Source organism: Macrosteles quadrilineatus, unplaced genomic scaffold, assembly GCF_028750875.1.
Source record: "Macrosteles quadrilineatus isolate MER2022 unplaced genomic scaffold, UCM_ALF_1.0 Scaffold_28__1_contigs__length_1566739, whole genome shotgun sequence".
NCBI lineage: Eukaryota > Metazoa > Arthropoda > Insecta > Hemiptera > Cicadellidae > Macrosteles > Macrosteles quadrilineatus.
Window position 1 is genome coordinate 248,162 of NW_026542621.1, and position 26,597 is coordinate 274,758.

Sequence of the window (26,597 nt, forward strand, 5' to 3'; positions counted from 1 at the left end):
TTTAGGGACCACTTTTGTTAAATGTTATAAACAAATTAGAAAAGTAAATTACATTAGAATTTAGAAGAGTCTTGCATAGTTTCCATAAGATATGTTTTAAAGTGTTGAATTTTTAGAAACACAGTTTGCAATCATTTACCTGTGTTCTGTTACCACTGTATCCAAGGACAGAAACACAAAATAACCCTTACTTAAATGTCAGTAGAATAGGAAGCGGTTTCATAATCTTTATGGATTAAGTAACTTCTACCCTCAGCTAAAGGTTATGTCTGATTGATGATTACATAAGAAGACCGTAAATACTGAAACCGATAATACTCAGGTATTAACACTTAAGTAACTCAGTTTAGGTATTCACTCATGTAACTTAACACTCAAAGTATGCATACCTTAGTTGTATATTATGTTGTATTACACAAAAGGCCGGGAAGTAGGCGTTCACGGTACGAGCATGAAAGTTCCCATGGGATGCTTGCTCTGCACAGGATTTTATGTGAGTACCATTTACTGTACACACCTTCCCGGGTGTGCCACACGTATTATACTTTTTACCACACTACCAGCAACACGTTTGCACATGAAATCTTTGCTAATTCAAAAATGTAGACTAACATAAATAACCTTGCTAATATTTCTCTTTTGCCACTTAAAAAACAAGTAATACTCTAAATCAAATCATGCCTCTTTTTTACTCTTTACCGAATTTTCCATATAGGCAATAAGCTATTACCGTAGGTCTCATGGTAAGACTTGGACCGATTTACTTTTTCATTTTGATGTCCCTAGAAACCAAATACACCATCCGTCGATTTCGATGAAATTTGGTACAAACGTGTAAACCTACGTTTATACAAACAAGTTTGCGAACCAGCATGATCGGACCATAGGAATAGGGTTTTATACGGGGATTTATGGGATGAAAATTGGTTTTTCTAATTTTTGACCCTAAATACCCCCGCCGCAGCAAACCTGCCGACTAAGCGAATTTCCATTTGTCTGAATTGATTTTCAGTTAAATATATTTTAATAACATTAGGTTTAACGAGTACCTAGGTTTGCTGCTACAAGGAAACTAATAAAGTGTGTTTTTGAGTAAAATATTGATAGCTTAGTACAAAGTAAATAAATTTGCCAAGTTTGATCAAAATATATCCATAAACAAGCAAACTACAACATTTGACAATATTCTCCATAAGAATAACATAGGAATTTTAAATTTACAATTTTTTTAATTTTCTCCGTAACTAATAATTGAACAAAAATACTTTTATATACTAAATTATTTGTTTTTTTAAGCTCTTTAAAAAGGTCTAAAGAGAAATCGGGAAATTTTGTGTTTTGAGGGTCAAAAGTGAGAAAAACCAAATTTTACCCCATAAAACCCCCCGTAAAGCCCCGTTCCCATGGTCCGATCGTGCTGGTTTGCGAACTCATTCAAGTTTATCCCGCTTTACACCCTTAAACCAAATTTCATCAAAATCGGACAAAAATTACTCAAGTTATCGCGTTCACGGACGTATATATATATATATAAGTCTATATATATATATATATATATATATATACATATATAAAAATTTGAACGAATGGTGTTTTTGGCCTCTGGGGACATCAAAATTAAAAAGTAAATCGGTCCCAGGTCTAGGTCTTACCGTGCCACCTACGGTAATAGCTACTTCCCTATAGGGAAATTCGCTAAAACATAAAATTTCCCAAATTTTCTCTTGACCATTTTGAAGAGATTAAAAAAACAAATAATTTAGTACATTGAAGTGTTTTTGTATGGTTATTGGTTATGGAGAAATTTTTTAATAAAAAATTCCTATGTTATTCTTATGGAGAATAAGTAAACTGTTGTAGTTTGCTTGTTTATGAATATTTGGATCAAAGTTGGCAAATCTATTTATTTTATAACTAAGCTATTATTATTTTATTAAAAAAACACTTTATTACCCTCCCTGTAGGCAGCAAACCTAGGTACTTGTTAAACCTAATGTTTTTTCCCCTCGGTGGGGTTGGGGTATTCACCTACCCCAAGCTACTCCGGCCTTATAGCCTATTGTAGCACCCCTAAGATCATTCTGACAGCCCTAGGCTTCTGATGTAGCCCAGGAGCTGAAAGACACCCAGTTTCCTCATCTCTGTAGGTTCCAAGTGCAGCCTTCCCACTCTTCCCAGAGACGTGAACTTTCTTTGGGCCAACGCTGGACAATCCAGCCATAAGTGTTCAGAGGTTTGGGGTGCCACAGTAGGGTTCTGGTCCTGTCAATTGTTCTTCCGCACCCTTCCTGACCAAAGCATCGGCTTTCTCATTCCCCTCATGCCCCCAGTGTCCAGGGACCCAAGCTAGTTTCACTTGGTTCCGCTTAGCTAGCTTTTTGAGGGTGTTTTTAAACCCCTTTACTGTTTGTGACTCTGTCACACAAGACACCATCGCTTTTAATTAGTGATGTGCGATACGTATCGTATCGTATCGGAATATCGCGATACGCGAGGGACGATACGATATTTCGATACGATATTTGAAAAACGATACGTATCGTATCGCCTAAAACGATATTTGTATTTATATCGGCACATAGAGCGATACGATTCATGTCAAAACGATATTTTTAAGCTTTTTTTGCGCAGGCCGAGCAAACTGCAAAATCTGTACTCTGTGGATGTGTAGTTTGAAATAGGAGTTTTTGACGTCTGTATTTTTGGTTTTTACTTAATAAAATGATAAAATGTACCAGTCCCATCCCAGTCCAGTCTATTTCCACTAGCGTCCTATCTAGCACTAGCAGTGCAGACTGCAGAGTGTGGGAACTGTCTGTGGCAATTACATTAATGTATCTGCAATCCTAAAATGCTATGGGAAGGATAGGGAAACAGGTCCAAGACGTAGGGAGTTGTGAAGGAAGTAGTAAAGGCGAGCAGTGTGGAGTGTGGGAATGGATTAATGTATCTGCAATACTTAAGACTGTTTGGCACTTTCTTGTTAAAGGGAACATTGCACATTCATTATTATCGATGATTTTTTTTCTCGATGTATCGATATTACGAATTTAAACATATCAGCTGACAACTACGATAAATATTTTTCAGTATCAACAAACAATAATGAAATGAAACTGTTCTAAAAAAAATAACCTAACATAACTAACCAAACTTGCTGTGTAACATTCCATGTTTAAATTGGCTTTTTCTGTTATCAAAAGGATTTTTAAATAGTAGGCTACTAGGCTTCAGCAAGTTTTGTTGGTTATGTTAGGTTAGCTGAGAACAGTTTCATTTCTTAATCCAAATAATAGACTACCTATTTTAGCCTAAACAAGATCATTTGTAAATATGTAATGGATCGGTAAACAAAAATATCGATACCGGTATATCGAAAAAAAATCATCGATAATAATGAATGTTCCCTTTAACAGGAAAGTACCGACTGTTTTCAGAGTAAACTAATGCTTTTCCCCGAGCAAAGCTCGATCCCCAGGTACTTATATAAATTAGCCGTTTCTAGGTTAGGTAGGGGAGGGGGAAAACGATACGATACGTATCGTTTTTCGATATTTTTGACGATACGATTCGCGTATCGCGATACAGACGCCCGATTCGATATTTTTTTCCGATACGTATCGTATCGCTGTATCGCGATACGCGTCCGTATCGTCCATCACTACTTTTAATGCAGCTTGGCTGTCTGAGAGGATCACTATTTTCCCCTTTCTCAGGTTCTTGCCTAGGATGGCATTTGCACAGCACTCAATCGCTAGGACCTCTGATTGAAATACTACTGTTACTGTGCTTCCCAGTGCTAAGGAAATGTTGGTTTTGTTGCCATACATCCCCAACCCCGATCTCTCATCCTTTTGACTTCCATCTGTGTAGTATACCAATCATGTTCTGTCCCTCTTAAGGTTGCACTGTTGCCAGTCATATCTTCCTCCTATCGTCACTTGGTAAGGAATCTTGAAGTTGAATTACTTTGTCATGAGGTCTGGCATATTTAGTTCCATGTTCACACTTGGGAAGTCCCTTAGAATGGACAGGTGACCAGCCTCTGATATTTCAACTCACCTCTGCTTCCCATTTTGAGCACAGCAGTGGCTGCACGTTTCTTGACTTCCAGCCCTAGTGGAAGCATGTTGAATATTGCCTCCATTGCAGCTGTGGGGCAGGATTTCATCCATTTCACCACTCTTTACACAGCCTTTGCAGCTGCTGCAGTTTCCTGCCAGCTAATAACATCAAACCTAATGTTATTTGAATATATTTAATTGAAAATCAAATCAGGCAAATGGAAATTCGCTTAATCTGCAGGTTCGCTGCTATGAGGGAATTTTTATTTAATTTTTTTCAACTTAACTACTAGGAGGAGGTAGCATAGTTGGGGTAGCTATGTTTAAAGATTATTGCATAACTGATCAGTAAATTTACTGTACTCCAGATGACTTAACGATCCCTGTCTGGTCTAAAAAGAGTACTAAACTCATCAGCTTATTGTGGAGTGTTGAAAAACACAAGTTTTTAGACAATAGTTATTTGTGTAACTAGTGTGCGAAGTAGCACTTTGCTGCACACGAGAGAAATTCTTACGCACAAGCCGCAGACGAGTGAGGAAAGTTTCTAGAGTTCAGCAAAGGCACTTTGCACTAGTGTTACATATTATATTTTTTCTACAGTTACTATAAAGCATAGAAATAATTAGTCTTTCAAACAGTAAACAACACGGTTTAGGTTAGGTTAAATCCAAGCGTTGAAAACGAAATGGGAGCACCAGCTGATCGTAGTCGTAGTATCTTGAAGTGTTGTCAACCTATTTCGAAACGTATACGGGATTACGTGTACAATAAAAGCACACTGTTTTGTGTTGTTTGGTTGGAATACTGGTGCGGCAATAAAAAAGTGTGCGGCAAAAGTAGGTAAATGCAGCAATTAGCAGCTTTCTGTACTATAATCAGTGCAAGGAAGCCCACTTTGTCGGGCGACTGTAGGAAAAATAGTTTTAAACTGTCTATAGATGAATTGTCTTAATTTTCAAATAAAAACATATTTCACTATGACCCCTTTTTAACACCATCAGCTAATTATATCGGTCGTGAAAAATGTAATGCCACAGGCAAAGAACAACAACCAAAATAATAAAACTGACATTTAGTGACATTGTATTGAAAACTTTCTTGGATTTAAAAAAATTAGGTATTATGAATGGAAAGGATTGATTTATGTCAATATTTACCTCAAGGCGGCTTTTACTTGTTAAATGACAGTGTTTTTCATGTTCTATTTAACTGAAGTTAGAAAGCTCATTAGCAAGTTACAAAACTAGGATAACCTAATGTTCATATATTTGCTCCTTCTCATAACAATCAATCCCACAATCAAATCACAACTTTTACCAGGTTAATAAAATGTACATAACTCAGTTTGCTTTGTATTTTTTTTTTTTTCTAACTTTTATATATGAACAATGATAAAAACTCAATTATTGAATTTTTACACTAATTTTTACAAGAATGATCCACAATTTCTTAAATTAATAGAAATAACAATAAATATTATGATCCAGTACAAAAATTACCAACATGAATAAAAACAAACAAGGGCACTTTGGTATTTGCTGTCATTCACTTATATACAATATATATATTGTGTATGTACGAAAGCAGACCGCAGTAGGTTTGAGCGGCGGCTTGTGTCGCAAGATGTCATGTTGCGCAAATCTCCATCACAAGAGTTTAGCTCTTGGAGCCCTCACCATCAAAGCCGAAGGGGTGCTCGCTACTGTAAATCTGCCCTGTACAAACACATCAAATCAGACATTAGGCCCAAGTCTCTACAATTTTAAATATTGAAATTGAAATTCTACTCAAAGGTACAAAGAGGTCAGTTTTGTAAGCAATTTAACACTAAAAGAGGTATGAGGAGACTAAATAAAATGTTTTACACAAAAACCAAATAAGTAAATTTCTTCTATGTAGAGAGAGAGTACAATGCAAAACTTACATGAAGGAAATTCATAAAATGAGGCTAGCTGATAAAAATAATTACAATGTTATCAGATAAAAAAATAAAAATATTGCCAGAAATAAACATATCCGAGTCATAATATATGAAATTCTTGAGATAAAGGCAATTTTTTTATTGTATGTAAAGAGAATAAAACCACCCAAACAGCACAAGCACATTTATTGGGGAGATTGAAAATAAATGTGACCAGGTTATTCCACTGTAGCATTCTTCACGTAGAGAATAAGATAAAAGCTAATGGGACAACCGCCCGCTTTCAGCTCTGGTATATTGGGGTGGAAATGTACTAGTTTCGAACAAGGAAGAGCCCAAACGGCGATGGCCACACAGCATATTTGTAGAGCAGTTGTAGCGCACAGGGTCTTCCTAACAAGTGAGCACAAGCGTAGTGTGGTAGTACGTGATAGTGAAGGGGGAAAGGAGAGCGGAAGGGGACGATGAATAGAATTTGCTCTAGACACCAGCGACTGGTGCCAGACACCACTCAAGTGTACCGTTCAATATATCCTCTATTTATTTCTTCTCTAGCTATTTTTCATCAAAGTATATTTTTTTTTAGAAAAAAAAACACTGTGGTATGACTTTAATTATAATAATTATCTGCCGCAGACAAGCCATTACGGGCTTTTGTAGCTATATTATTGTATGTGTTTGTAAATCAAAATAAATTTGTATAAATTTGTCTATAAATTTCTATAAATTTGTATTTTTTGGAAATAAATAAGTAGGATTAATAAATACAATTTGAAATACAACATGTGTGATAAAAGAATATTCATGTGGTTTTCAAGCACAATTCATTGGAATCTTTGTTGGCTAGCACTGATGTGTGACTAAAAGGTTTTTTAACACAATATTGCACAAGGTTAAATGAAATAAAATAGCAAAAATGTACCAGAAAGTGTAGAGACCTTATATACACACTATATTATACAAAGGGAAATGGGAAGTGTTTTCTGACAGACATATGATGTTGCATACCTGAGTACCGAGTACTACGTAATCTAGTTGGAGTGGGTTTCATCCGTCACTCTGAACATCAGGAGGCTGCTGAGGTGGTATGCTCTCGAGATATGAGAGAGTTCTCACAGCTTCTGACTTCTTAGAGGGAGGGAGGGCTTGGAACATCTCCACTAGTGCGTCCAGCGCTACATCCGGGGAGTTCTGCAAATATCAGACATTAACAGCTGAACAGTTTCAACAAATTTTCTCTTCTATATACCAGTGTCAGATTTATTGAAAGAATTAATAGTAGCAATAACTGGGCCAGTGTCCTCACTCAAACTAGAATATGAAATTCATACGGTCATATTTGAATGTTTTTGTGAACTTGATAAGGTTCAGATAAGCTTGGTTTAAAGGAGGAAGAACGGTGAAATTGAGGTGCAGTCTACCAGACTTCACACATTATTAAGGTACCAAACATGTTCCTGCAGACAGTTGCTTTCAAAATTCAATTTTTTATTTAAAAGTGAGACCCTGACATTTGGGAAACTTTTATTCCAGTTAGTTAAGTTAGATTTTAATAATTTCTTAAATGTATGGGACGGAACCTTGAGTTGCAAAACCATCTGCAAGGTTTGTGCAATCAAAAAATTACATTTTGTCCACAATCGGTAGATTCTAGAATCTGTGTTGGAATTAAACATTTAACGACACACTATTGAAGGCCATTCAATCAAAAATCATCATCCCTGCAGAAACTTTTGCGGAATTGAGAATTAATTGGAGCAATTGTCTTTAATTATGTAACCTCAAAATTCAGGGCTCTTCTTGATTTAAAAACTTATAGTGGTTGGTTAATTTAATTTTCTCTGTTGAGTAGATTCCCCGCTGAGTTAAGTTTTCTATGGATTAGACAATACATTAGATAATGCATGAGTACTGTTGTTCGTAGGACACGTGTGGTATGACTGGCACATGCATCTACTATACACCCTGTAGTATGTTTTCCAATGACATAGCTGGGAAAACACAATAGCCATAGACCAGCCACCAAACAAAGGAACTTGTGTGGTTAAACTCATGTAATATTCTTCAATACTACATTGACTGAGCCCTTACTTTCTTGCTTAAACTCAATCACATGCATGGAATTGAGTTTTTTAGTAGGAACCCCAAGATAAAGAAATAGTGTATTTAAAAATAAAAATACTTTCTTGGCAATTAAAAAGTAAGATTATTAATGGATTTGATTGTGTTGATGAGAGTGCTAATATTTACCTCAAGGGCAGCTTTGACTTGTTGAATGACTGCGTCTCTCATGACTGACTTAATGTTGTTATGTACTGTTGAATCAGCATTGCTGAGTTGCTCTTGGAGCCAGGAAACCACTGATTCGTTGTTTTCCCATAGGTAAGCATAAGTAGTTCCTTTGTCTTCAACAAACCACCGTCTGATCATAGCTTGTAGCTGGTTCTCGTTGAGGTTCGGTTGTGTCTTGATGATTTCTTTCTTCACTTCATTCTCGTACAGTAATCTCTTTAGCCTCCAGTACAGAATGGTCCTTGATTTCCTCCATGGAACGATATCCTGTAGATATACAAGAGTGATAGAAAAATATCCTTTATAGTTAATATATCTAAGGCTAATATGAGAGGTAGTAATATAGAGAGGAAATTTCATCCTATGATAAATATTCAACTGTAAGTTTGTTTAAATAGATTTTATTTTACTATAGCGAATTTCATATAGGGAATACACTATTACCGTAGGTCTCACGGTAAGACCTGGACTGATTTACTTTTTCATTTTGATGTCCCCATAGGCCAAAAACACCATCCGTTCAAATTTGCATATACGTCTGTTAGTACCATAACTCTAGCAAAAGTGATCCGATTTTGATCAAATTTGGTACAAACGTGTAAACCCATGTTTATTTGATCAGGTTTGCTAACCAGCGTGATCGGACCACAGGAACTGGGTTTTATACTAGGTTTGCTGCAGCAGGGGTATTTTAAAATTAAAAGATAATTTTGATTAAGAAAAAAATGTTTTTGTTTTTATTGTTACAACTAAGGACAGGTTTTTTTTTTTGAATTAGTAAAATTCAACCACAGTAGTAATTCTGCTTAAATGATATTGGTTTCAATTTCGTAACACTAAATAAGCAGTTGGACAAAAATCACAATTAGAACAAGTGCAAAACGGTATGTATAGTCCCTCATAAACTGACCGGAATATCAAATAAGGATGCTTGAGCAGGCAGGAGGCAAGGCAGTCTGATATCGGCTTGACAGCTTCTTGAGTATATATTTGCGTAATATTTCAGATGTTCTTACAATAACGGGTATTTTTAGACAGCTCACAGTAAACCAGCATTTTTAGTAATCCAACACTGCCAAATTTCTAAATGTGCTGCTGGATCTAGTCTAGTGTAATTTAGTCAAAAAGCTAGTTGAATAGGTAAATATTTTTGACATTTTATAAATTTACAATGAAAAACAAATGTTAAATGTATAACCATAGTTTTATTGTAATATGGAGGTTCATTTACCACGATGACTCCTTTCTCATGCATTCTCTCAGGAGTGTCGTGGAGATCAGCAAAGTGCACGGCCACTTGGTGGTACGTGGGCATCAGGAACTTCTCTCTCTCAGAGATAGACTTCTCTGTCTTTGTCTTGTCATCAGTGCTCAGTTCTCCAGTCAACTTGTTCTTGAGTTGCAGCAGCACTGGGTCCACTCGGTTCATCACCTTCAAGAGATCCTTCTCTCTGAATTTGATCTCCACAATACCCTCAGGCTCCAGGACTCCACCCCTGAAAACAAATATAACGTCAAAACACTTTCAATAACATCTTAAACACTAACTAGTTATTTATTAGTAATGTTTGATTTTACAGATAGTTTTTAAACCCTATTTTCAACAATAAGGGTGATTTGGCTCAAATGAAGAGCAATCTGGGGATCCAGTTTTTGATCAATTTATCCAGCAGCTGGGCCATGTACCGGCCAATCACACGACTGATGTTTGCTTCCAAATTGTCCAAAGTTTGTGGATTATTGGCATAGACTAGATTCTTTACATTTCCCCCCAAAAAATTGTCTACTGGTGTCACATCACATGATAGTGGAGGCTAGTTCATACGCCATTACCAAACACATCTTATTCTTGCAATAAGTCTATTACTACGTGTGCTGTAAGGCAAGTAGCGCCATCATGCTGAAACCAAAGAAGCGAGGAACCAAAAAGATGTTGTTCAAAGCACTATAAAACCCTCTATTTACAATAAAATCATAACTTGGCTAACTTTGAAAAAAATATGGGCCAATGATCCCACCAGCCTACAATACACACCAAACAGTGACTTGTAATGGATGCAACTGCTTTTCCATAAATGTTCTTGATTTTCTTTACTCCAAATCCGGCAATTTTGCTTATTGACACACATGGCCGTTCAACCAGAAATGAGTCTCATCACTGAATAAAGTGTTTGTTATATGATTGTCGGTATAGGGCCCCAGCTGCTGGATAAAGTGATCGAAAACTGGACTTCCAGATTGGAAGTTATTTCAGCCAGCCACAGCACTCATATGCTGGAAATGATCTTTAACTAACTTTGAGCATGTATAATTTCCTCTTTGAAATAATTACCTTCCGAGTTTTGGACAGTTGGCAAATTTTAAATGCTAATGAAACATATTTCTATACATTCTTTCAATCAGTGAACTGCAACCTGAATAAACAATCAATTATGTCAACCGAGTAAAAAAAATAAATAATAATATGGTCAATAGAGCTGCAGCTGAGCCTCAACAATCTCACTTCAGGACTGGGATAGTGTTAGCACAACCAAAACATCTGACTTCCTTAACTATCAGCAAAGAAAGTCAACTTACGATGTGTTGATGCATACACCACTATTATGGTTATTAAAGTTGATAAGTTTAGCAAAGCAACTATTTTTGTTAAGCAAATTAACATTTATTAATTTATTATTATTGAATACAAAAATTGAATCAAATTCCAGAACTGTGCAGATATTGACCAATGGCTCATTTAGTGCAGCGTCAGATTGTGTTGAACTAAAAATTATCAGATAACTGAGTAGGCCTACCATTTATTTGTAGTTACGTTAATAAACTATACATGGCCCTAAATTTATTACGTAGGAAGAGCAATAATCTATGAACTACGACTAAAATAGCACCACTACCAAACTCCAAACTAATTTGGCACTTTTGCAAGCAAATGAATTTAATCTAATCAGATATTTTAATAGTTTAACTGTTTCATAGATTGTTCTAATTTTTAAAAAGGTCTATACGTAAGAATTGCATACACTTTTGAGGGAAAGCAATCCAAAACCTCAAATTTTTGTGTATGTGCTGGGAATGAAACCATCCCTCTAGAACTGTAGCTTGGGACCCTAACTACTATGCTAGCAACACACCTTATAAGAGTTCTGAGTTCTTATACATTATTCTCAGGATATCTTGATTATCAAAAGGTAAAAAGTATTGATTATGGTTTTTCAACTACCAAAGATCTGATGTATGTAATGTGAGCCAGTTACCTGCTGTCAGGATCGGCATACATCTCCATATGGTTGGGGTTGATGGTAGAGTCTACCACAGCCCAAGCACCTCCTCTTAACTCTCCATTAGGTGGGATATAAGTGATGATGGGTTGCTTGTACTCTCTCAGTCCGTCCACAATGTATGCTCCAAACTTGAGGATTTGCTCATACATGTCTGCAACAGATCAAGGGGGCGTAACTAGGTGTATTAATATGCAAAACATTATCATTGCATCCCACAATAGCGGTGAAATCTAGCTCATCTCCAGCAATTGTGGAGACACCATCGTCGTCAAAAGCAATCACACTGAAATTGCTAATGATATTATGATGTATTTAGGCAAGCAGTATTAAATTTAGTAATCATAAATTTGGTTTACATTGCATTAAAAACAATGTCACAATGATATCACGGTAAGATTATGATAATTTCCCTTGGTCATCATCACCATCTCCTGCAATGGCAGTAAAAAATCCTGTTTATCTCCCACAGTCCCGAAAACATCATCGTCTTATGAGATCGCAGCCAAATCCAGGGCCATTCCCGCGGTCATGGAAAAGTCACCATCTTCATTGATCGCGGCAAAATCCTAGGCGAACCCCGTGGCCTTAGAAAAATCCATCATCATCGTCTCCCGCAGTAATGGAACCATCATCATCTTCTCCATTGGTAACTGAAATATCATTATTGTCTTACGCGATCTTGACAAAACCAAGGATGTCTACCGTGGTTGTGTAGACATCATCATCGTCTCCCGCGGTAACAAAGACATTATCATCCACTTCCGCGATCAAGGTCGAATTCTGCCTAGACCGTTCTGTGGCCTAGGGAAATATAATGATCGTCTTCGGTCATTGCAGCAAAATCCTGTGCAACCCTTCCATGGACATTACGGCTAAATCCTGTACTGTTCCTGCAGTCATGGAAAGATCATTATCGTCTTCGGCCATCTCGGCAAAATCCTAAATATCTCCTGCGGTTTTGGAGACATCATCATCTCATTTGCGATCGAAGAAACTTTATCTCTGTCAACCAAGATCATGGCAAAAGCCAGAATTTTCCAATCACGTGATCTTAGCAGACGCGTACTGTGATAGCGATTGTAAAAGCTAGGCTCAATTTCAATTTTCTGAGTTGGAGTTCAATCTCTCGAGCCTGAAGGCATTGAAGGCTTGGTTTGGCTTTACTCAAAAATCAAGCTACTTGCACTTCTCTAATCAAATTGTCTATTTTTAAAGATTGATAGTATATATTAATCGGGACCCATCAATCCCTAATATACTAAATTTTGACATTCATCTCATTTTTATGCAACAGTATTTACTTATAGATTATTAACTGAATCTTTTGATTATGGCAACACTTGAACTTTATATTTTGTATTTGTTGAACAACTTACCTTTCATACCACCACTGAACCCTCTCCAGTTAGGGAAGATGATAAGTGGAAGTCCCTCATGACCAAAGTCCTTGATAGCCTGTGAAGTCTTGTAAGCTGAGTCAGGGAACCATACCTGCCCAGCTTGTGATACAGTCTGAAAGCAAAGAAAAAATGTATCACTGATATATGCACACTACTAATAGTACATTTCATTACTACAACCGAGAGTAACATTTTGCGGTGAGCACTCAAGGTTCATGTGTGAGGCAAAGCCGAATACGAGAGTTATTTTCCCATACGAGGCGAAGCCAAGGATGGGAGTAATGGAGCAAGTGCCGGAAAAATTACTTTCGGTACAAGTTATGAACAATACTTTTCATCACAACGCAAAAATACACACATACAGATTAACAGACCTCAGTAATATTAAAATAGTTTTAGACCACTCTTTATCATGGAAGTTGTTTGTTTAGTTATCTCTGAAGCTTTTTTCATCAAATCATCAGGAATGTTAGACATATTTTGAGCAATTTCAAACACATACCATGTTAAAAACAAAAACACAGCAAAACAAACAAATGCCTGTTTCTCAACATGTATGTTTTTTTTTTTTTTTTATCATAGATGTAATGAAAAGGTTAATTTTATTTTATTCTTTTAAATTCACTTATGTTTTTTTCTTCCTTTAAATATTTGTGTACATATTCTGTAAATAATTTGTTGGAATAAAGAGATAACTCATTCATTCATTCATTCTGTATACATTTAGATTGTGCAACAATGAAAACAGCTGATTTTAATCATTAAAATAAACCATGCGTAGTGGATAAATGGAGAACTAATAGAGAAAAAGGGAAATTAAATTTAGAGAGAGGGAAATTCAGCTGATCGTTTTTCCCTTTATCTTAATTAGAACTTGGGAAACAGCTAATTCCTGTGATATCAGCTGTTGTGGAAAATACCTACTTTCCGGATGGAGTGATAAAAATGTTTATTATTATTAAAACAAATAACACAGGCCACTTGGCTGACGATTTAATAACGTTAATAACTAACTGGAACTACATACTTGATACATACTCATACTTATCAAATTAATTAGGTACCTAATTATTCTTGTTGAAAAATAAAGAAGGTTGAACTAACATTAATTACATTTGGCTTTGTACAAAATTCAAACACTACTGTCATTAATTAATTGTTCAGAGGTGACAGTATTTCCTTCTATATTCTTTCAAATAGATTTCTTTCGTTACTTGTAGTTTGAGAACTTTCATAACATGAAACTGGTTAAAATTACTTTGTGATAACTATTTTCTGAGAAAGATTCATGTTTAATATTACCTTTGCTTCAGAGTCAATATTGGCAGGGTCGGCGGGTAGTTTGAGCTCCACAGTTCTGGTTTCAACTGCAATAACTCCAACTGGGATACCACCGAGCCTGGCACGACCACAGACCACAGTTTGAGCCCAAGGTTGCATGATCTCCTCCCAGGAACCATGGTCAAAGAACCCAGTCTCCCATTGAGCTGTGTTATCTTTCAACAAAATAAAGTGATCACTTCTCCTGGACTAAATACAACCAAATGAATTTAATAAAAAGAAGGTAGGTGCAATGAAAGTTTACCTTTTCCTGAAAATTTTAAATAAATAATGTTGCTGTTTTGTATAAAACAATTGAGTTAGCTATAGTAAATTTAAAAATAAAATTAAATGGAATTATACTTTATTCACATTAATTTTATACATAGAGTAATAGAATTTTTTTTACTCATAAATAATACAGCAAACATTACTAATAAAAATTATATCCCGTAGAATAGAGTGAACAAAAGATTGTAAAAAAAATACCATCCATAACCAAGGAAAAAGACAACATAGGCAGGACCTAAGAGCTGCGATAAGTCACAATTTAAACGGGAAGTAGAACAAATTTATAGGGAAATAATCAAATATAATTCGTGTCAGTTTTCAAGAACCTCGATTATCTGGAGTGATGGGGAGGAGAGAGACCACGGATAACTGAAACCAAGGTTAATCCAACATAACATAAAAACCCCATAGAAAAGTGTAAAACTGTATAAATGGATGTTAATGTGATCATTTGCATATTACATCATCAAAATACAATAAGTAGGTTAGTGCAATCATGATATGTTAAGTCATTCATTAACCTTGGCTCAGTAGTAATAAAAGCTATCATTTGAACTTTAAAATCACAGCTTACTCAAACTTTAACTAAAAAAAAAAATCCAAACACTGTACAGCAATAAATCACATAAAGAACAGATTAATAGAAATTTTAGTACCTATTGCTAGTCACAGGCTACTGATACATGCTGTTTCAGGACAGAAGAATGTCGATAAAGTAGTTTACGCAACAATCGCTTAAAGATTGTGTTAACGACACAAGTAGAAATTTAAGGTAAGAGTTTTGTTGAGTGTCTAAAAAACATCTACAAGTGTCGTTAAGACTATTTATGCGAGTTGCGTACACTACTTTACCTGTGACAGTTTTTAATTAGTAACAATCACTATTCATTAATTTATTTATTTATATCAACGGACTCATAACTTCTAAAGCCATTTTTTTGTACTTACTGGGGTTTTGTCTTCCTGCCAGCATCCACCGAGGGTCGTATGGAGTCTTTGTAGGCATGAACCCTATCTCTCTGTCGACAGAGTCCACGGGTTTGATGATAGGCACAGGAGACAACTTGTCTTTAGGAATGTAAGAGAGCCACTTCATGGTAGTGTAGATACCATCGAGGTCTCGGGGCTCAGTCTTGTGTGTTACACCGTTGTTGTACATAATCTGTGTACCACCCAACTGATTGTTGGAGGCATACACTGCCCTACCCAAGATCTGAAAAATACCATAATTGATGTTTTGATGAAGTCTAAACCTAGGAAATCGACTATCTAGACTGACAGCTCAGTTTCAAGTCAGCCTTTTGGTGAGCTTTGAAGTACTTATAAATGCCATGTCAGAACCCAGAAATACTGTCAAAACCTTAACAATAATTAGGGGGACTATAAATTTGATTTGATTTGATTATATGGAAAGATTCATATAGTGGGTGGTCAATTAAGGCAGCAAAACTGGCTAACACTTAAAAAAACCTTTTTGGTTACAAGTTCAACACATAATAACAGATTTGGTACAGTTTTGACAATGGTCAAATCTTCCATCAGAGCTAGGTAACACTGATATGGAACCAATAACGATTTAATCAAAATGTTGATACATTATAAAATAATACTTAAATTTTATATTAGGGAGCAGTAAAATGGACTTAGTAGAATACCCACTCCACTTATTTATGAAGTGGAGGTAACATTTTAAATCAATTTTGTACCAAGTTTTTAGTGAACTATCTGGAACACTTTTCATGGGCAAGTTGTTTATCCATTGGATAACTCACCTTGTTGAGAGCACTGCAGCCCGTGAGGATGATGTGAGAGTTGTCTATTTGGATAGTTCTCTGTCCTAACCTCACCAGGTAGGATCCGATACCAATGGCACGACAAGACACCACTGAGATGGTCACCACTTCTTTGTACGCTTGAGAAGTCTCTCCTGCTACCATACCTGCGTACTTCAAGTTCTCAACACCAAGACCATCGTCCTTGCCTGCAAAACAATACGCAAGGCTGTAGAAACTTTAAACATACCGAGGTGTAATTTGAGTAAAGTTAGGTGTGTGAGTATAAAATGTGCAACAGACTTTCAGTTAAAAGTGAAAATTATAATCAAACATGCTAATAAAGACTTAACACCTCACTTTTAGTTTTAAGAAAGAGTTTTTTCTTTCTGAAGGAATCCTTCGAAGAACCAACCCTGGACTTAAAATATCCATTACTACAAGTCTAGGTTCCTATTGCCTTTGCTGGCTGCATTCAAATTTAACATTTTTTTTTTCTTTTATGTACCTGTGTGTAAGTGATAGTGCAGTGACAAAATATTATATCTAGATAGAGATAATCTAGTGAAGGACTACTGATGATAAGAAAAGATAAATGTTATGTTTATAGTCTCACCCAACGTTTACCTACTGTCAAAGTGGGAGATGAATTATCAAATGTGATCACCACTACTGACCATATTACTGTGTGATTGGGCTTCTCGCCTATTCTACAGATAAATTAAAAATTCTTAAAATAAATTTTAACGCCAAACACTTTTATGTTAAATAAATCACAATTTTTAATTATTAACAAAACAAATGTTTTTTGGTTTGATCAGTACATGAATAATACGAATTATAAACTACACAGTAATTTCATGGTTTGGAGTATATCTAGGCATTTTCCTAGAAATGTATAATTTCTATGGGTCTGCGGTGCACCGAAAAAGTCACAAGCTTAATTACCGTCATCAGTTCGTAAAGCATTTTGGGTTTTGTTTACATCTTCATAATTTATTACTAGGGTGATAATGCAATAAAAAACCCATTAGCAGTCCCAAATCCATTAACATTTTATCACGACAACAATTGTTGTACATTCAAGTACTTTCAAGAAGTGTTGAGTTTTATCACTTTTATCTATTTACGACTTTCCCCAATTCTATTTTATCATAAAAATAATAGTTTTATGATGACTGTTAAATGTTATCTCTAACTCAGTCAGTATTTTCGTGAATATTCAATTTGCCGCTGGCCATTTTCTACTGCCATAAAACTGTTTATGGCTACATATTAAACTTGTAACTAATCTACAATCTTATTTTATACATTTTTTATATATTATATATTTTATTATTTTATATTTGTTATAGATATTTTATCTTTCTATTGACGAAACCACAAGCATAGTTGTTGTTGTTTGCATTTTTTTTTTTTCGTTATGCAAGCCTACTCGGTCTCAAATTATGTCGTTGCATGTTCTGTATCTTGTCTTATATTGTTAGATGTGGCTGTTTAAGGCCTAAATGTTTTTTAGTTTCCTGTATTTTTTGTTGTGTTGAAGGTACTTTATGCAATCTAAATCTTATGAACTAGATAGTGATTTTGCTACCCTCATTGTAACCTAATCAATTTATATATAGGCCCTCCTAAATAATTAGGTCTAGGCCTGGGTCTTTTGATTCTTTGGAAGAGCTTTAAAATATACTAAGAAAATTGGATTGAGCCTGAGATAAACTAATGATTGATATGTGTGGATGTTAACTTTGTAAATGAAAAGACAAAAATCTTACTCTGTGATAACCCAAATTTTGGTTTCAGAAAAAAACTTTGCAAGAGTTGTATCCATCTTGTAATTAGTTTCAAAGCTGATAAAAAATACGCTTTGCCATTACTTCATCATAACCTCCAGTTTTTCATTGTCGTCTGCTGTGAACAGCTGGCAATTACACTGTCTTCGTACTGAATGCTTTTATATGTTTTTAAAATTTTTAAAAACAACTAGACATTGTGTTGGTGGTGTTGGTAAAATAATTTACCAGTTGTGTGAAATTATTAGGGGTGGGCGAGTACTCGACTGTCGAGTAATTACTCGAGTAGTTGGCAATACTCGACAGCCGAGTCGAGTAGTTAAAGATACTCGTGACTCGAGTCGAGTAGTAGACGTTAAGCCGATTTTGTTATTTTCATTGATATTTGACAAATAAATAGTAAGAAAGGAAAATGTTTGAGTTTTATTTAATCCCTTAACCCCTTTAAATATTGACATACTAGGCCTACAGTACTAATAATCGGCAACCTAGACATCGCTTGCGTCATCCATTTCACTGACAGCGACAGCGCCGAGCCGACCCGCCGCGCCGACAGCTGACACTGGGTCACTGGGTGATAGGCAGTGGTGTAGGTGTGCGAGTGCGATGCATCGAATCCCGATTCGATCCAGCATGCATCAAAATCCCGATGCATCGATTACGTCACGATACAGCTCTACTAGTAAAAAGGGATGAGTCGATTATCGTCATCGATACCACCGATACTTGGACATTGGTATCGGTACTAAGACTCGATTGTCAAAAGTCGATTCCGATGATACCGACATCTGACAGGGATAAATATTTTATTTTAACATTTATTTACTGTATAGCTACAGTATTAGTTTTGTAATCACGGTTAACAATTTTCATAGCCAACTTAGAAACTATCTAGTTCAAAACAGCGACAGTGCCGGTGACATTGTTTAGCTTCAGCATTGCACAACACAATCTACGAATCTAAATTTCAAGATGTCAGACTCAACTCAAGAGACAACCGGCGCGCGAATGTCCTGCCAACACGAAATTAATTATACTAAACAATGTCTGTATCAATAAGTCAGACATTTAGATGTATTATTTTTATTTTTAGTACAAAATAAATAACCTAAACACGTCGAAATTTTCAGTTTAATAATCCCTGCATTATACGCATCATTAGAAAAATTATATTCAACCATTAAACTTTAACATCGTCGTATGGTTAGGCTTGCTTTATATTGCGCCAAAAAGTAGATCCATATTTTGATCTGTACTATCTACCTGATTAAAGAGTTAAGTGAAGTTTTAAGTGCTACTATAACATAATGTATTTATTGAAAAATATTATAAGCCTTAGTCCGCGTCGATTTTGTAATGTTATAACGAATGGTGAGTGTTTACAATAAAAGTATGTAACGACAGTTCTCATTGGTCAGGAGGCGTCAGTGCAGTACCATGTGAGCCAATCGACTTTCGTGTTTCAATGGAGCAAATGACTATTGCTTTGACATCGTTTAATGTTTTATTGTGGGTGGAAAGGGTATCGATAAATATCGTGATTCGAGATCCGATATGTAGGACGTGTTTGTTTATAAATAATGAGTATTAAAAAGTATAAAAAACTAGGTTACAGACAGGTTCAAAACTTCGATTGTTCCGATCCATTGTTGACACCCCTACACGGAGGTTATAGTGACGTCGTGCATAAGGGCCAGGCAGGCCGGTTCACAGTGAATCCACTCTGCCGAACCTTGTTCTTGGTATAATCCATGTATAATCGGATTTGTTAAAAGCACTCTTTTGGTCTTTTGGAGATTTTAGTCCCAAAACATAATCTTTATTGTAGGCTAAAAGTAAAACCTATCTATTGCCATACTTTTCTCGACGTCGACTTAGGCTATTATGCAATGTCTTTAAAAAATACCAGGGTTTGGTGTTTCAGTCAAAATACTTTTGTAAACATTGACAATGTGCTGTTTTAGCACAGTTCATTCCTTGACCACGATCGTTTTTACTCACTAGAGAAAAGACTCTCCTTACAAAATGTATTTGTAGGCCAAGATGTTTGTAATTTTTTTAATGTATAACTGCAATTGCTTTTAAAAAGAAATACAAAAACTGACAAATGACTTAGATTAATACTTAAAAAGTTAATCCTATTTATAAATTAGAGGAAACTATTAGATCTCATCATAGTCAAATTCAAACATTTACAGTATTTCAAAATAATTAATTAATACTCTTGTGTAATGGAAATCTGCAAGCGACTGAGGCCGAGGGTGAGGGAGGGCATGTGAACCAGGCTTTAGAACAAGGGCAAATTCTGCCAAACTTTCTCTTTTCCTCCCCCATGTCCCGTTAGACGGTGGGTGGGGCTTCACACAATAAACAGTTCATTCATTCACAGTAGAGAAGAGTTTTAGTGGCAGTGACGTATGTCTCTTGTCTGCTCTTCAAGTTCACACATCTGGACTTCTTTAAAACAATTATAAGTGATAATTTTTATTAAAAATAAGTGAAAAACTGTTGACATTTTCAAGGAAAAAAAGTTAAGAAATAAAAGTGTTAAAAATTTTGTTTGATTAGTTATTTTGTATTTCAAAAATATCCTCATTTATGATTATGTTTTCAGCTAGACTTGGTGACTTTTTCATAGTTAAACAAATTTTGAAGATATATAATTAGTGAGAAAATGTCATTATATAGGAAGTTAGTTTTTACTCACTTGGGGGAAAAAACTTACCTTACAAAGAGTATTTGTAGACCAAGATGTAGGCTACGTAATTTAAAAAAAATGTATAAACTAATGAGTTAACTAAGACAATTTCATGGAATTTCAAATAAATACAAAAACTGAGAAATGACTAGGGGTGTGCAAGTACTCGAATCTTCGAGCTTTTTGGTCGAGCTTTTCATTATTCGGCTCGGCTCGAGGCATTTTGAAAAAGCTCGAAGTTCGAGCCGAGCTTTTAATACTAAGTCAAAACACTTAATTTGGGTCATAATGGAAAACAATGTTATCACAATTCTACGTTGTTCATGCATTCGAGGTTTGATAAGCACAAACCTCAGCTCAGTCAAGACGCAATGATTATCGATCGTAATTTTGAGGAGATAGGAAAGAGACAAACGACCACCTAACCTATCGGGTTGTCTTTCTAACAGCTATTTGTATCGTAATATACAACGCAGTGCGAGTGCGTGATTGGCTTGTCGCTATGACGACACACGGTTGCCGTGACAACCTACAGTGCGCATTGAGCACTGCGCCTTGTGTGGGAGGGGAGATTATATCAACAAACAATTTCAGGAATTCTATTTTGGGACGGATGAAAGATAAGGAAGAAACAAAAAGTGGTCACGTGTGCAAATGTATTATAAGGCGTGATCCTTATTGATGTATTATGGGCGACACAATAAGGCTGTAAACCAGTATCGTCATGTCGTCGTTGTTCCTTGTCTGTTTACTTTTTCAGATTCCTTATCAAACGCCCCTATCTGCTATCTCTCTTTCTCTCTCTCTCTCTCTCTAACAATGTACTGATTAAACAGATTGTGGTTGAAGACTTTACTACTTATAAGTTTCCCTGCAGTTATTTTAGTTCAATCAATCCTATAACCTTTCTAATGTTTATCAAAATAATTAATTATCTGTTTTGTATTTTATTTCCTTTAAACCAACCCCTATTTACCATTACCATATGTATTTTATATAATAAAATGTTTGTTTATAAAGTTTGACTGGCCACACAATTTTGTACTTTTTTATTTTGTATAAAGTAACAGTTACCTTGATGATTATATGTATCAATAAGTGGTGCGTGCTGTAGTGAATGCTTTTTATTATCAAAATAAGTAATGAATTATTAATTTTTGATAATAATACATGGGTCATTGAATACCATAATGTGATGTAGTTTCCTATTTGTAACTTGCAAATTATAATTGATAGTTAATTCTGGAAAATGAAAAATAGTGATCGCATTCATAAACCTGTTGTCAAAACAGGACGGGTGTAAGGGTTTATTGTTTCATAGGGGTACAAAGGACGTGGGTGTTTCAAGGACAAAGTGTTGGGCCTCCCGGTTTAGGGGGGAGGGGTGGTGGTGGGACTGCAAGAAGGGGAGGAAACTAGTTTTAGCTATTTATTGATTAGTTGCCGACCCTTCTAGATAACAAAATTGAGTGACAGTGTTAATTCATAGTGTTCTTTATTTCATTTCTTGTTTAATTTGTGTGTTATTCTATTAATTTTAGTGTTTTGGTCTATTTCCTCCATATGTCAATTATATCTTTTTTAATATAAGTTTACTTTTTACTTGTCTCTCCACCTTTTTGGATCCAAACCAACTATGTTCATTTTTGATTAATACGATTGATAAAACTAAAATATTTTGTGCATGGAAAACAACAAGAATAATCACGTGTTTATAAATTTATTTTGTACTTATTTATACAAAATAGAATTAAATATTCATAGTAGTTACAATATACATAATAATATAATCGACTTGCTAGTTGTTTTGTCGTCATTCAAGGTCGCGTTGCTGTTCTGTTATGAAAGACAATCTGATTGTCTCAGTCTGCACTGCATATCTCGTCAGGCCTTCAATCGATATCCTTTTATTTCTTGCATCTTAATTTAGTTCAGTTCAGTTCTTTTCGTGATTATCTACTATTTGATGTCTTGACAATTCTCAAGGTTTTTAAACATATTAATATAACATTGTGTTTATTTAAAAATTGACTGAACATTATTATTATGCACTTTTTTAAGAAAAAAAGTTTAATAATTTAGATAAGGTGACGCTAGAAAAAGCTCGGCTCGAAAAAGCTCGAGCTCGAAAATTTTTGAAAAAACTCGGCTCGGCTCGGCTCGAGGTTGAAAATTTCTATTCGCACACCCCTAGAAATGACTTAAATGAATACTTATAAGCCTATTTATAAATTAGAGGAAACTTTATTATATCTCATGCTTTAGTCAAATTCAAATATTTACAGTAGGCCTATTTTAAAATAAACACTTAGTTCCATATTTTTGCAATTAATAATTAACCTTTAACACCAAAATATAAGTTTGATACACATACATATTGTGTTTTTTATATGGTATACAAGTTTTTAACCAGGTCTATTTTTGGTGAATTGAGAAATGCTTTGTTCGTAAAAATGAAGATGGAATATATGTAAAATAAAATTTTTGATTTTCTCGTGAACTACTCGACTCGACTCGACTCGATACTCGAGTATTAGGGCTAATTACTCGACTCGACTCGACTCAAAAAAACACTACTCGCCCATCCCTAGAAATTATCTTATCAATAAATGTTTCAAACATGTTTAACCCTAAACACTCTTATCCTAATTTTAAAACCACTTTATCATGGCTATTCAAAGTATCTCGGCGTAAAATAGGTACCAAAGCCTTTATCATAACTGTGATTTTTCTTGACACAATCCTCGTAGTAGTTAACCCTCCTACGCCTATTTTGCCTATTTTTGGCGCATTTGCAAGGTTTTATTAAAACGGATCTGAGAACCTTAAAACAATGTTAATTCTACTGTTCTATATACCATTTTGTTGGAAAATCATGGGCTTCAATATTATACATAAAACATAAGGAACATTTGTTTCAAAAACAAATTTTAGGTAAAAAAAAAATATTTTGGAAAATTTAAAAAAAAAAAAATAAGTTTGCGCTCAATGAAATTGTATAAATTATAGGCCTATAAATATTTGAAAATAGCCACTTTGTTCTAAATTTTATGAGGATTACAAATATATAATAATATAAGGAAGTAGATTTGCAAATAAATAAGTTATGGGCAAAAAACAGATTTCAGTACATAGCGTTTAGCTAAGAATGCATAGCCTAACCATAGCTAGGAATCTGGCTGATAATTTACATCAATATCACTACCTACTTCTTCAGGATCATCAACCAGCCCTTCAAAATCACTTAAATCTTCTTATAATGCACCACGTATATCACTACTTTTGATTTTTAACACTAAAACAATGATAAACGTAATAAAACACATCAGTCATCGGTCCGAGGTTAACCAAGCTGTTTACAAATACGCACGTCAGCTGTCTGCTACAATATTTTCGGAACTAAAATGAATAGCGCTTAGACACAGACCTCCGGAGAAAGCTCTGAATCTAACAAAAAGAACGATACCTAACTCGATCCAGTTCAATCCGATTCAGTCAGTCATAGAGCTTTCGCCGTAAACGATGTTCGTGTGTCGAAAAATCGACAAGTGACATCACACAAAGTGTGTCGTGAGTCGATTTTTTGACAAGTGACGCTCGGAGGGTTAAAGGTTTTGTTTTAATAATGCAGTTCTGAGAAGAAAACCGCAAAAATACGGCCACGTACCGAGGTTTTTGTACTGAGAACCGAGGTACAAAATATTGTACCGTACCAAACCGTACAGACATTAAATTTTCTGTACCGCAGACCCCTAATAATTTCCTGTGTAATTTACAAGAAAAAATTTTGAAGAGGAATTGGAGAATAGTATTTTGTTTTAGGGAACAACACATCGATTGGGCAGATTTAGCAGACACAGACAATATCGTTTTCAACAAAATAAAATATTACACTTAATTTTTATCAGGGATAGACAAGTCTCCGGAGAAAATTTCGGGAAATTTTCTGGAAAATTTAAATCTTATTCTACAAGACAAGATTTTTTTATCGAGATTTTTTGAGACAAGATAAAAAAAAATTTTAAAAACGCCTGGAGAAAGTCAATTCAATACCCGCAATACAGGAGCGTGTTGTAGTTGTGTTTCCTTTGCAAAGGAGTTCTTATTTAATTAATTCTTTACGTGTAAATATTGCTTTAATTGTTTTATCATTTGAGAAGTTTTCTTAAGTTTAAGCAGTGAGAGGCATGTTTTACTAATGTAAACATAGCAAAAACAAGTAAGTATTTTATTTTATACGAATTAATATTGCTTTTATTTTATGATTTATTTTATTTTAAGATAAGTTTAACTCTATTCTAACTGATTGCACCATGTTTCCTAAGCGGAAGCATTATTTTTAATAAGTTAGGCGTAATTAATTAATATACATTTTTTTAGATGTTTAAAAAAAATTAAATATTATTATTATTTTTGTATTGAAACAGTCATCTAAAAATGTTACAAAATCAGGTAAAAATGTCGAACGTCCATTTCCCGTCTCGAAACTACCTTGGTGGTCAAAAAAATTATGTGTGTCAATTAAATTAATATTAATTAATTAAAATACATCACAATAATACATTAAAAAATAAATGGTACGAAATATGTTTGAACAACTAAATGACACCGAATGCTTTACGTACCAATAATGTCTGTAACCTTGTACCTAGCTTCACCCTCATCTTCTATGAGTATTGCCTTGACAGAATTGAGGGCGGAGATTTTGGTGTAGTCTTCAGTTGTGAGGTATAAGTATTTGAAACCCTGAAAATTAAAATCACATGATAAGTTCAGCGTTTTGTTTATGAGATACAAAATACCAAACACTCCTGTATGGAGTTAGTTTTCCAAACGATACTGCAATAATCTCTAGGGGTCTGAGGTGGACCAAAAAGGTTAGAACGGTATGGTTCTGATTTAATTACCGTCATCGGTTCAGTACAACATTTTTCTCGGTACAAATCCGGTTCGGTACAGTCTATACAATAATTAATTACTTTTAGTTCACTGAAAAAACAAAAAAGATATACGTCTAATAACACTAGTAACGGGTAATAGTGGGGTAGTTTACTAGTGTTATTAGACGTATATCTTTATTTTTTTTTCAGGTAATTTAATAACACCTACGAAGCTGATCAAGAAGTTATTATAGTTCACTATCGTAGTCAAAACTTTGTTTTTCTCAAGTCAAACAATAACACTAATGAATCAAAGTATGCACAATAGATTTTCATTAACCCTTTGAGGTCGAATTTTTTTCATTTTTCGGTGAGTATTGGTCACCATATGAGCAGCCGGGAAAATTTTTTGTAAGTAGAGATTGCCATTTTTGAGCAGTCGGGAAAGTGGCGGGCGGCGACCTATTCTCGCCATTCGACCGCAAAGGGTTAAGGTGGTTGCCACAAAATGTGTGCAGATGGCAAAAGCCAGACACGATGTAAGCAATAGTACTTGAAATTAATTATCAAAGGAATATAGAATAAAAATATATTTGTAGTAGTATTATTTGTGTTGTTTCATTATATTCCCTTGTTCCTTTTTTGTTATTTTAGGTTAAGTGAATAAAATATCATCAAATATAGAAAAAATACCTTTTTTTTAAATATAATGAGAGACAGGGACTCAATCAATTTGTAGGTACTGACACATACACAGAAGCCTAGCAGACGACAGTCAGCTAAAGATTACAAGCTTACAACTGCATTAGACAAACAAACTAACTCCCTTGGACAGTACTCAGGAACAATTGTCATAACCCCATTTGTTATAATTCTCATTAC

At 34.9% G+C, this 26,597-nt stretch overlaps 1 protein-coding gene across 5 annotated transcripts in view; it reads right to left on the reverse strand.

Moving 5' to 3' along the window:
- Positions 1-5,407: 5,407 nt before the first annotated feature.
- The window catches only part of LOC129005621 (acetyl-CoA carboxylase-like), a 118,526-nt gene continuing 97,336 nt past the window's right edge, over positions 5,408-26,597 (reverse strand). For all 5 annotated transcript variants that reach the window (XM_054434573.1, XM_054434576.1, XM_054434574.1 and 2 more), the window contains 10 exons: positions 25,461-25,581; positions 16,345-16,553; positions 15,521-15,785; positions 14,264-14,457; positions 12,938-13,073; positions 11,535-11,712; positions 9,512-9,776; positions 8,239-8,547; positions 6,997-7,179; positions 5,408-5,782 (listed from right to left, as the gene is read on the reverse strand). In XM_054434573.1, the coding sequence (XP_054290548.1) occupies positions 7,036-7,179; positions 8,239-8,547; positions 9,512-9,776; positions 11,535-11,712; positions 12,938-13,073; positions 14,264-14,457; positions 15,521-15,785; positions 16,345-16,553; positions 25,461-25,581 (1,821 nt within the window). In that variant the 3' untranslated portion in view covers positions 5,408-5,782; positions 6,997-7,035. The remainder of the gene's footprint in view (positions 5,783-6,996; positions 7,180-8,238; positions 8,548-9,511; positions 9,777-11,534; positions 11,713-12,937; positions 13,074-14,263; positions 14,458-15,520; positions 15,786-16,344; positions 16,554-25,460; positions 25,582-26,597) is intronic.